We start from the raw sequence: 14,536 nt of genomic DNA on the forward strand, positions 1-14,536 counted from the left end.
TGATGCAAATGTAATGTAATATTGTACACTTTTTAATATTGAAAATAATAATAATTATAAATAATTTTTAAATGGATAAATAATAAGATGTTTTTTTATTTTAACTTTCTTTCATTGCAGAAATTTTAATATAATATTTATACAAGAAAAATAAAACATACTTATTAATATATTTAATAATATTTACATGTACCTACATGTTAATAATCTGTGTTAAATAATTTTTTTTTCAACAGCCAACAATGACTCGTAACAATTATAATAATTATAATAAAAAATGATAAATTGTTATTGACTATATAGACCCATCCATAAATGAAAACAACAGGCATTAACAAATCCTTCAATAAGACTATGAATTTCATTGAGATTAAATGGTGTTTGACTTGCTGTCTCTGATGATGATTCAATTGATTTATGAAAAACAGCATACAAGTCCTAAAATATAGATATTATAATTATAGATTATTTTTCAACATGTTTAAATGATAAGGAACATTGAAAAAGAAAAATATAAAAACTTACACATCTTGATGTATGCAAATCAATAGACAACATCATGAATGCTCTGAGATAGCTTGGATGAAGTATCAAATGATGAGAAATATTACCATCACTTGTACTAAATTGTTTATGATGTTCTTGATATTTATTTTGCAGTACTTTAGCAAGACTTTGATACCAAGATACTGGCTGATTAACAAGTGGACTCAATCTTTCATCAATTTTCGATAAAGATGTAACTCTAGCCAATGAATGTAATTCTAAAAATTCTGTATAACTCATGGCTGATTTATTTTCAAGTAATTTATTCCATAATAAATGTGTTCTACAATGAATTGTGCCTTGTTCAATCATTTTAGTAATATGTTTTCTAGCTGCTTGAGCTTGTGATATTATTAATTGTTGCATTAATTGTTCATGTGATGAATAATATCCAAGATAATTTACAGATTCTCTTCGTATTTGATTGATTGTATTTGGTGGTGGTGGTGTTGTTGTTGTTGTTGTTATAAATGGTGAACTTGGTACAGGTGGAGGTGTTGGTGCCAAAGTATTTTTTTTATCATCATCTTGATCTTGTTGTTCTTGTTGCTCTTGTTTATCTTGTTCTTCATCTTGTTTATTTTTTTCTTGATTTTCTTGTTCTTTATTTTCCAAATTTTGTTCATCTTGCTCATGTTGGTTTTCATCAGCATAATCATCTTCTTTTATTATTGTTAAAATATCTTGTTTTATTTCAATTATTTCTGGCAATTTTGTTGTTTCTGTCGTTGTTGTTTTTATTGTTTCTATTGTTTCTATTGTTTCTATTGTTGTTGGTGTAACTTTATTTGTATCATCATTTTTTTTGACTTTATTAACACTGTATACTGTTCTAAATTTACCAAATTCATTATTTTCAACATCTCTTTTTGGATAACGTTCATTTTTACTTGTTAAAATTAAATAAAATTTAATACATATTTGTGTATTTTCAATGGCTTGTGATGATAAATCATGTTTTGATACAATTAAATCAACATAAAAATCATCAGTATATTTTTTATCTTGATCATCACAATAGCCAACAAGTGGTGTACTTTGTAAACGTACAAGTGCATATTCAATAGTATCATCATCAATTATTGATTGATCATTATTCATTGAAAATACTTGCATACCATATGTTTTTTCATTTGATAATAAATATGAATACAATGTATTTGCTGGTGTACGTAAATTTTTAATAATCATTGTATCACTGTATATTAAATTTCTTGCATAATTTGGTGCTTTACTATAATATTTTATAAAGTCATCTAAAAATTGTATTAAATGATAACTTTGATGTAATGGCCATTGTCCACAACCAGCAAGATACAAATGCATACAACGTAAATGAAAATCATATGTAAATGAATGTAAATGCATATTTTTTTTAATTTTATCACATTCATCAATAAAACTCAGCATAAATTGATTAATTAATGTTGGATTTGTTTTAGTTTGTAAACGATTACATTCAATAGCAAATATTTTAGCTGTAAAAAATGGTTGATTCATATCAATTTCAAATAATATAACACCACCAAGCATTGATTTTTGTAAATAACAAACTTGTTGTAATTCATTATTATTGGTGTTATTGGTATTATTGATATTATTTATTTGTTCAATTTGTACTGTTTGAAAACCAAGCATATGTAAATATTGTTTATAATCAGCTAGCATTGTTGCACATAATTCATAATGCCATTTATTTATTTTTTTATCATTTAATACGATTGATGATTCATTTAATTTTTTTGAATTATTATTATTGATGATAATTGTTGTTGTTGATGTTGATGGTGTTAATAAATAATCACGAGTTGCTGCTGATTCAAGACGCCATTTTGAAAGAAATAACATTGGTGTTTGACAAAAATGTATGAGTCTTGCATATTGTAAAAATGTTTCAAGATTTTGATAAACCACTGGAATACTTGATGCAACATTTCTTATTTGCCAAAAATTATATAATCTTGATAAATCTTCTTTTGTTTTACGTTCACGATAATATAAATCTTGTAAATCAATAATACACTTGACAACTGGATCAATTATTTTTTTTTGTTGTGATATTGTACAATCAATTGATGATGATGATGATGATGATGATTGTTCAATATCACGCATTGATAGTCCAACAATACGATCCCAAATATAATGACAATTTTTATTATTAATATTTTGATTTCGACTAATAATATTACCTGATCTTGACCAATCTTTACTATCTTCAATTATTCCTATTGGAAACTTTGATAAACTTTCAATATCTGATATTTCAATTTGTATGGCTGTATTTAATGTATTATTAATGCTGCTATTATGATGATGATGATGATGATGATTATGATTATGATTATGATTATGATGATGACAATAATTATTATCAATTGATTGATGATGGTGATGAAATATACCAATTTTTTGGATAATAATATTATTATATATTGTTGATCTTGATGAAATCCAAGAGCCAAGAGCTGTTGTTTGTTTTATTAATTTTTCTGATCGTTCTTTTGACCAATTATACATAAATAAAATAATTTTATCATCTTGAATTGTTGATAATAATAATCTTTGACGTGGAATAAAATGACCATCATCTTTAATTAATGGATTAAATTTTTGTAATAATTTTTTATTTTTTGGCAAAAGTATTTCAGCTTCTGGTTTTTTATCAAAACTTTTTGATGCCATCCATTGATCAAAATTTCTACCAATAACAATAGCATTTTTATAAAATAAATCATCTTCTAAATTATCATTATCCTTATCAATATCAATATTAAATTCATATGGCACATAATTTTTTTTAGTTAAATCATCATCATCATCATCATTAGTATTAGTACTAGTATCTTGTATGTTGTTAATAATAAATGGCAATAATACATCATTTGATATATTATCTTCATCGTCAATGAAAAATGGCTGATTATTTTTTAATACAAATGCATTTGTCATTGTATCTGGTGCATTTTCAATAATTAAATTTTGAATTTCTTTAATAATTGTTGGTATTGAATGTCGTTGATTAAATTTAATAATATGTTTTTTAACAGCTGGTACATCAATATCAAGTGAAAATTTAAACCAACAAGGCAATGTTTTATAATAAATTTCATGCAAGAAATTATTGTTGCTGATATTATTATTATTATTAATTAATGGCACTGGTAATAAATGATATTCAGTAATAAGATCCCAAATTGATTGTTTAATTGCTCCTCTTAATTTATCAATTAATGTATCAATATTAACTTTACCTTGTTTCCATATTCTAAATTCAATTGGTGCATTGTTTGTTTTAGATAATGGCATTGTACTTTTAAATACATTTATTGATAAAATTTTTGTAAAATCATTAATTTTTAAATAATTTGGAAATTTATTATTATTATTGTTGTTGATAATTTTATCATGTATTATCATTGCAATACATGCAATACCTGTACTGCCACTTGATTGATTTTGATTATACAAAAATATATTATCATCTGTACTTTTATTATATTCACCATCATCATCATTATCATTAATATTAGTAGCATTATCATTATTACTACTATTTTTACTATTATCATCATCAATAACATTATTAATTTCAGCTGTTAATTGTGAATAATCTTGAAGATGATATTCAGCACGATAATCAGTATATTTTGGTGTATTTAAAAATTGTAATATATTTTGTTTTAAATAATATATTAATGGATCTAAATAAGGTATGTAATATGATTCAAATGAAAATTGTACATAATTTTCAGGTGGCCATAATGGTTTTTGTATAAAATGTACATCAGCTGGTGTTAATTTACACATTGGATTTCTAGCCAACATAACAGATAATAAATCAAGTACAGCATCATCTAAACGTTTATGTAATACTTGTACAAGTTCATTTTTAACTTCATGACCAGGTTCACAAATACCATGTATCATTAATATTATTGAATCATTACTACATAATTTATAATTATTATCTGAATCTTTTTCACCAAATGATCTAACACGTGGTCTTGTTTGTTGTTCATCATATTTATTATTATTGCTATTATTATTTTGTTCATTATTAAATGATGAATTATTTTTTGATTGTGATAATGATGATATACTACTGCTACGTGATACTATTAATTTTTCATCACTCTCAGATAATTGATTTTGTTGTAATGTTTTTTTACTAGAAAAAACAGAATCATCATTTGTTTGTTCATGTAAACGTAAATAAAATACATTTGAATTATTTTCACGATAAACAAACATATTTTTTCTATTATTTACAGAAAAACGATTAAGTACAAAATGAAGTGCTTTTATACCACGAGATAAACCAGATTTACCTGGACCTGTTTTTAAACGTGGATGAAGTTTAAATGGTACTTGCCAAACAACTGGACATTTAAACATTCCTGGCTGTTTATTTATTATTGTTTCATTATTATTTTTCATTGTAAATCCATTATTATTATCATTTAATGTTGGTGTTGCTTTTACACCAACACCAACAGCAGCAGTATCATCATCATCAATATTATTATTATTGTTATTATTGATATTATCATTGTCATCATTATCATTTGATTCTGGTTCTAATAAAAAACTACAATTTCTTGAATCATGTAAATTTTCCAACAATAAATATTGATTGACTTTTTTACAAATATCTGATATTTTAATGACAACTTGTTTTTGTACTTGTAAATATGCATCAACTTCTGGTAATGCACATTCTAAAAATCTACAATGAAAATAAACATCAACATGATTACGACGAACTTGAAGTATAAGCCAAAAATTTGGTAATAAACTTCTTTTTTTATCTAAATTAACGAGCCAACAATTGTTGTTGTTGTTGTTGTTATTATTGACATTATTATTATCATTATTGTTATCCTCAGAATTGCTACTATCACCACCATCATATCCATCATCAGTTTTTTCATTATTATTATCGATTTGTTTTTCATCATCTAATTTTATTATTATTTTATTATTATTTTTTGTTTTTATTTTTGTTTTTTTTTTATTATTATTATTTAATTTTTTATTTTTTATTTCATCATTGATGTCAAGATTATCTTGTTGATAATTATTATTTTTTATAAAATATAAATAATTATCTTGTTGTGATATTTTATATCTATCAATTGTCATTTTAATTAATTCATTGAAAAATTTTGGTGCACTATTTACTGATGGAAAAACAAAATGTAGTGGTATTTTATCAACAAAACAACTTGATCTATTTAAATTTGATGATTCAGCAACATGATTTGTTACAAATTTAAGTGTATCAATTGTTGGTGATGGTAAATGATCTAATAATGCTGTTGCTATTTCATCCTTTAATAACCATTCAATTTCAGATATTAAATTTGTTATAACATCATATTGATGTTGTGGAAAATGTGATATTTTATCTTTGTATAATAATAATAATCCATTATCACAATATATTGTTTGATTATTTTGATGATAATTAGTATTATTATTATTTAATTCTTGTAAATTTATATCCAATACATTTTTAGGTAAATTTAAACATACTATATCGAGTGTTATTTTTATTGATTCATCCAAATTAAATGCATCTGAATCACCAAATAATTTTTTAATAGCTGCATAACAAGTTGGCAATAATTTAATAGGTATACTTGATATTTCACTTTGATGAAAACGTACTGAACATTTTAAATGTAAAAATAAGGGATATTCATTTGTATTTTTAACATAATCATTCATTTCACTTGTCATTGATTCATGAGAATTATAAATATCATTAACATCTAATTTTCCATCATCATCATCGTCATAACAATTATTATTATTTAAATATTTAAATAAACGATGTGATTTTGGTTCAAAATCTTTGAAATTAAAAACATTTATATTAGCATCATCTTCATCTTCATCATCATCATCATCATTCCTATAACTGTCATCTTTTTTTTTCTTTTCTTCTTCATTATTCTTATCATCACTATTGTTGTTATTATTATTATTATTATCACTATCATTGTCATTGTCATTGTCATCATCTTTTTCTTCATTATCACTATAATTATTAGAATCATCGTCTTCTTCTTCATCATCACCTTCATCATTATCATCATTGTCATCATCGACGTCACTTTCATCATCATCATTATCACTGTCACTGTCAGTGTCAGTATTCTCTTTATTCTTTTCATCGTCATCATTATTGTCATTGTCATTGTCATTGTCATCACTGTTGTTAGTATGATTATTTGTATCAAGTTTACTAGTATCAACAGAATTATCATTGTTTTTTTCATCATTATGATGATGATCATCATCATCGTCATCATCATCATCATCGTCATCGCTTTCATAAAACCGATAATCTTTTTCTTCTTCTTGTTGTTGTTTCTGTAATATTTTTGATGAATTAATTGGTAAACAATAATAAAATTCTGGATGTGCTGATACTGGTCTAAAGGCAATATTCATTATTCGACGAAATTTATCTTTTATCAAATTATGAAGTTGTTGATATTCCAAACATGTTGTATCTTGATAATTATTATTATCATTTTTTTTTAAAACATTCATATGTTTACATACAGTTTTTAAATAATCAGTTATATTAATTTCAATCATTGTTTCTTCACACTGATTAACAGCAGCTTCCATATCTTCATATGACATTTGTAATTGTAATGTTAATGATTTATAAACAGCAACAACATAACAATGACAATGTGCTAAATTTATAAGTTTACAATGTTCATTTAATATTTTTTCATTTTCTTTTAAATTATTGTCTGATGATGATGATGATTCTTCATTTTTAGACTCGGTTTTAATATTCATTTCATCATTATTATTTTTACGAACATTTGAAAATATATTATTTTGATAAATATCATTAAATTGTGGAGTTTTTAATTTATTTATAAATGACTCTGTTAATAATGACAATGAACAATTATAAATATAAATTGGAAGAATAAGACTTGTTTTAATACCAAATGATGAAGGGGTGGTTGCTTTTGTTTTTTTAGTCTTATTTTTTTCAATTTTTGATGTAATTTTAGGAGTACTATGATTATGACTATGACTATTACTACGACGACGACAACGACGTCGACGATTTGATAAATTATTATTTTCACAATCAAGCATTCTCATGGGAACATAGTATTTTGATATTGTACCATTATCACGACGAACATGTTTTTTATTATTAATATTGTTGATGTTGATGATGTTGATGTCTTTTTGATGACAAAATGATGGATTCATTAGTGCTCTTACATCTTTTTCAGTTTGAGGTAATATTGTTATGATAATAGAATTTGTATTGATGGATTTTATAAAACAACGCCAACGTATACCTTTTTTTTGTTTTAGTTTAAGTTTATCAGTTGTATTTATTGGAAATGGATAAGGTATATTTTCATCTCTTGATCTTGAAAATATCATGTTTGTAAATTTTTCAGATTCATTATTTGTAAATATCAATTCTTTATTATGAATTTTTTTCATTTTATTCATAATACCTTCCATAAATATTTTATTCATATTATTTTTTCCACTTTCATTATTATTATCGTTGTCATTATCATTATTAATGATATCATCAGTAAACATGGAAAATAATAATTCAGCTTGTTGAGATTTTAAAAGGATACTCAATACATCAAAATTATATAATTTATTATTTATCCTTTCAACTTTGTTTATTTTTTCATTATTAATAATAGTACGTAATTGTGGTGCTGATGATGATGAGGATGATAATGATGTATGACGAGATGCAGCAACACCACCACGTTTATTTGTTGTTGTTGTTGTTGATTGATTATAATTACCTAAATTTGATTTTTGTTGTATGTATTGATGATAACTATTTGGTATATCAGATAATGATTCATTGCTTTCTTCTTGTATCAATAAACACAAATGTTCCATAGTAAGTAGACAATTTATGCATTCTTCATCAATACGAGATATCTAGAATTTCAACAAAATATCATAGTACATAGTAATAATAAATCAAGAAATCGAGAAATAAATGAAAAAAGACAACAAATAAAAGTACATATGTATATTTTAAATTTAATAATAATAATAATAATATATTGTCACAAAATGTTTATGAGCTACATAATATAAATGATGATAATGATAATGATAATAATAATTTAATGTTGTTGCTGAGGTGACCGGAATAAGTTGGAGGAGTTGAATCTCACTTTTCTATATAAAGCGTAGAGACCACTTCTCCACTTGAACCGTGACGCCACAATTTTTAATAATAATAATAATAATAATTTAATTAGAAAATAATATATATTTTGTTGTTGTTGTTGTTGAATAAACGTAGAAAAATGACCACATGACTCTGAGCTGGAAGAAATAGATCTGGCAAATAAATAGAGAAATCTCACTGCCTAGATCATTGCTTCCAACTCGGTGCCACACAGCTGTCTTGTCATCTTTTATTTTAAATTTATGTATATAATAATCACTAGCAGATTTCACTAACTGACTAACAGACCAACTAACTGACTAACTGAATGACTGATTGAAAGAGCCAAAGAGGCAAAAGGTAGATCTACCTATCTAGAGGTAAATGATGCTTTCTCATCGATATCTTTAGCCCCACCCTGATGATAACGATAATGTTAACGATAACGATGATATTATCATTTTGCTCTCTCTCTCTCTCTCTCTATCTTATACAATAGATACTGATTATGACTTTTTTCTTATTATTTTTAAATAAAATAAATGACATGTACATATATGCTATACAAATAATAAATAATAAATAATAAATAATGTATATCTATGTATGATTGTTGGTATTGTCATGATATCATTTAAAGCCAACAACAAAATATTAATTATTTTTTTTCGTTTTTTAGGTCCAAAGATCAAAGGTTAAATAAATAAATGATTTTCAACAATATATATTTTTAGTTGGGTAAATTGAACATTAAATAGATGAAATGTTATCGCATCCGGCAGATTGTGATAAGAAACAACAAAACGGATAAATAGAAGATGTGATGTGATCAAGACAATACTTGCTATCTACTACTATTCCATCTCAATATTATATTATATTATGTTAATTCAAATTAATTTACTATTTTTTAATAAATATTTTAGTCTCTCGTTAAGGTATTTTTTATCCAATATTAAATGACAAAAATATATATAGATAAAAAATAAAAATTTAGGCCAAACGACTTGTAGTTAGTTATTGAACTTTTATCGATAATATTTATTTGATATAAACGGATACGAAGAAACACCTCGTCTGTAATCTTTGAAATGATAAAATATCTTTGACCAATGTTTGCATTATGTTATGTGTCCATGACAAAATAATGACAACTTGACAATGTCTCAATGATTTTTTAAAAAATATATATTATTAGTATTATTATTATTATTATACATCAAATAAATTATTATCATTTTAATAAACTTTTATAAATTTATGTCTTTTTTAAGCCATGTATTTATTTATTTATTGATCCAACTTATTATTATCTTATCAAATCATTTATTATCATTTTAAAAAATGTGAAATTTTTTGATAGAAAATGATTCCATTTATCTTATCATTTTTAATTAGCAATATACTCATGAACTTTGTGACTTGGAATTGTTATTTTTTGTGTTGTCAATGTAAATTAATAAATAAAATATGTAATACTTACAGTATGAGGTAGTTCATAATATGCCAATGAATCCATATAAGATGCTGATGGTCGTTGACATTTTATTTTACCAAACTGAGGCTCAATCCATATTTCAGTTGCAATTTGATAATCTGTATTAATTTCATTTTCTTCATTGCATCCTTCGCCATCACCTGGTTTTTTTTTTTTTGAAAAATATTAGTAAAATGATAATAATGATAATAATCATAAAAAAAACAACATACCATTATCATCTTCGTTGTTGTTGTTGTTGTTGTTGTTGTTATTATTATTGTCATTAGCATCAGCATCAGCAATATTAATTTTATTTTTTTTATTAACTAATAAAGTATTTATTGTGTGAGGTGGAAATATTATGTATTGTATTAAACAAGGATGATAATCATTTAGTGATCCTTTCATTTGAACTTCAAGTACCATATTAATAATACCTGCTGCAGAATAGGCAAAATTGAATCCCTCTTTTAATCTCATTCTAAAATTATATTAAATAAATAAAAATCAAGATTGGTAAATTAAATAAATAAATAATAAATAAAATATAAATACTTGGTTATTGTTGAAAGAACGAGTGCAATATCAGTTGTATTGAGTTTTGATACATTAATTTTTGGTAATGTTCGTATTATTGGTTTTTTAATATTCCATAACCATCGAAAATGATATAAATATCTTGATAATGTTGTTGTTAATTGACCAGTTGATATATTACCATAATGTGGCACAATTGTATTATTATTATTATTATTATTGTTAATAATTGGTTGTGTACCATCTGGATAAACAACAGTATTAAAATCAGTTGGCATTTTTTCATATCTAATGAGTATTCTTTCTAATGATTTATGAATAATAGTACAACATGATAATGACGATGCTGATGATGATGATGGTTGTGGTATTTCTTTATTTTCAATCAATTGATCAGTAGCAGTTGGTCTTGTTGGTAATGTTAATTTTGATAATCTATCAATAAGATCAATTAATACATTGTGTCTAACATAGCCTTCAGTACCACCAGCAAATGCAACATGAAGAACAAAACACAATGCTTTATAATTAATTCTAATAACTGAAAATGATACAGGTGGTTTATCTGTTTCACGATAAATAAATTGTACATATGTATGATTTTCAACAAGTACAAATGTTGCCCATGTTTTTAACATAGTATATAATACAACAGCTGCTTGACGACATATTATTGATTGAAATCTACCACTTTGATTAGCTTGATGTAAATATTTTGGTAATGGTCTATCATGATTTAATAATAATGTAACACGTTGTGAATGCATCCAACGTGACCATTGATTTGAATCTAATGTTGCAACTGGTTTCCATATTTTACCAAATTGAGGACATGCAGCATCACTCAATTGTACTGATGTTGCTAATGGAAATGCTGGTAAATAAAATACAGGCATACCACTACGTATTGTATCTGGTACATTGTACCATGTCCAACCAGGCTCAGGAAACCAACTAAAATGTTCCAACATATTATCATTGCCAGTTAAATTATTTAAAGTTGACCAAAAACGTGTTACAACACTTTGACGATAACGTGATTTTAATGGTTTTTTAGTACATGTTATATCATGAAGAAATTCATATGGTGCCTCAACAGTTATTGTATATTGTATTGTATTGCATGGTGTTATTTTTGTTGTTGTAGTTGTTGTACATGTTGTAGTTGTAGATGTTGCTGTTGTTACTGATGGTAATACTTCTGCTGGTGTTACTGATGGTACCACTACTATTGTTGTTGTCGGTGGTGGTGGTGGTGGCGGTGGTAATGGTGGTGGTGTTGGTGGTGTTGGTGGTGTTGTTGTTGTTGCAACTGATTCTATTGCTGCTACTGCCACTGATGATGATGATATTTTTTGTGGCCAAACACATGATATTAAATATTCAAGATGAACATGACTTTTCCATGGTAATACAAAACATATTTCTAAAATACCATCACGTATTCCAACTTTTTTAATTAAATAACCATCACGTAATCTACAGCATAATAAACTATTTAATGTACATGTTACTTTACTATATTTTTAGTTTGCCAATATGAATTTGTTGTATCATCATCATCATCATCATTATCATCATCATCAATTGTTGTTGATGTTGATGCTGATGTTGTTATTGGTGATGTTTGATTACGATACAATTGCCAAGATAAAAAATTAATTTGATACATATTCATTTCATTGTCATTATTATTTAATGATGATGATGATGATGATGATGATAATTGAGGTGTAAAATTAATACAACAGCCAAGTGTTGCTGTTGCAAGAAATGTTAATAAATCTTGATATGGTACATGACCAAGAGCACATGGTGGATGATAAGCACTACCTAAATGTATAAAATTACAAGCAACTGTTGATGCACGTAATTGTTGTACAACATAATCAAGTACATTGACATCTGTTGTACCAACAATACCATCAGATACAATAACTAAATGTGCACAGCTATGTTCAGGTAATAATGCCAATGCAAGCATTCCATATCTAAGCATATTTATAAAACTTGCTTCTGGTGATACAATTGAAAAGTTGTTGTTGTTATTATTAATAATTGTTGTTGTTGTTGAACTAAGAGATAATTTATCACTTTTTTCATCGTCATCATCATCATCATCATCATCATCATTGTCATCATTAACATTGTGTGATTTTTTAATAATATTAAATGATGATTTATTTGATTCTGATCGTGCAATTTTATCCTCTAATGAATGTAATTTTTTTTCAATTAAATTCATTAAATATCCAATATTATCACAGCTTATGAGCCAACCTTGTGCCAATACTTGTTGTGCTGGATTTGTAAAAAATGGTGTATGTACAATAATTGTAACATATATTTCTGGTTTAAATATACGTTTACTTCCTGGTATTTTAAAAGGTTTTGATATATTTTCCAAGCATTGTCTTGTTGCCATTGACACTTCATCAATAACAACTTCTCCATGCTCAATGTCAATTGTACCAAGTGATGGACTAAGATCAAGACAAAATACCATACGATATTTATGAGCAAGAAATATTATTGATGAAGATGATGTTATTTTATATTGAAATTCATGACAATTATCTCTATTCCAATTATTATTAATTTTTGGTATTATTGATACAATTTCAAGTTCTAACGATTCATTGTGATTTATTGTATCATATTTTGTTTCTTTAATACAAACAATTGTATCCAGATGTTCAAGTATCCATTGTGCCCTGACATTTCTTGATATTGGAAAACCTTTTTTCATCAATAAATATACAATTGAAGCTTCAAGAATTGGTTTTTCCTATTTATTAAAAAAAAAACAAAAAACAATTATTATTATTATTATTATTATTATTATTATTATTATTATTATTATTACTATTTAATTCAAACTATACCTCAATTTCTGGACTATCCATTGTTTATTTTATAATATATATAAAATGACGACAACTTGTTGATTTTGGTAAATAATAATAATAATAATAATGATAATGACATTGATTATTCTAATAAATTATATTAAAAAATTAAATTGACTTGTAAATTATATTATATTATATAGGTATATATCTATGAGCCAGTCATTTTTGTTGTTGTTTTTGTTGTTGTCGTTGTCATTTTTGTTGTTGTATTTCATCTTGTTTATTTTTTCAAATAATAATAATAATAAAATAGAAAAATCACTTGTACCATTTTCACTGTATGTACAATTTAATTATAAAATTGTTAATAATTAAAAGTTGATAACACACTTGATGATAATTATATATTTTATAAAAAATTATTTCAAAAAATTAAAAAAACAAATTATAGGTACTAATCTTAATTAATTAAAAAATATAAGTATAGATATATATAAGTATGTATCTCAATTTTGTTTTGGTTTATAAAAATAATTTATTATTGGCCCTGTTACTGCTGTTACTTGTTAGAATCATAACATAACCCAAGTTTTGATATTTGTAAATATATATGTATTATGTATGAGTGACAAAGATGACAACAAATTAGAGTGAGAAACAAACATAGTGGTTGTTTTTTTTTATTTCATGCAATTTCATGTTTTGCACACATATTTATTTTGACCAATAAGATGTCTCGTCTACAAGAAAAATACCAATTAATATTTGACCAATCACAATTAAGTGTTGGATATAATTAAATAATTGAAATAATAATAATAATATAGTAGATAGGTATATGTGAATGATTAGTATATTATTATTATTATTATATTTATGTACAACTAGAGTAAAAGAGAGAGAGAGAGAGAGCGA

At 25.0% G+C, this 14,536-nt stretch overlaps 1 protein-coding gene across 1 annotated transcript; it reads right to left on the reverse strand.

Annotated features, from left to right (window-relative positions):
- Positions 1-88: 88 nt before the first annotated feature.
- On the reverse strand, positions 89-13,766 carry LOC122853471 (KICSTOR complex protein SZT2-like). The gene is given in 7 exon segments (XM_044153964.1): positions 89-438; positions 526-8,514; positions 10,236-10,390; positions 10,463-10,713; positions 10,788-12,288; positions 12,291-13,557; positions 13,655-13,766. Coding segments are annotated over 7 exon segments (11,334 nt in total). The 5' UTR covers positions 13,676-13,766; the 3' UTR covers positions 89-288.
- Positions 13,767-14,536: the final 770 nt, after the last annotated feature.

The sequence above is a fragment of the Aphidius gifuensis genome, linkage group LG3 (assembly GCF_014905175.1).
Source record: "Aphidius gifuensis isolate YNYX2018 linkage group LG3, ASM1490517v1, whole genome shotgun sequence".
Classification (NCBI taxonomy): domain Eukaryota; kingdom Metazoa; phylum Arthropoda; class Insecta; order Hymenoptera; family Braconidae; genus Aphidius; species Aphidius gifuensis.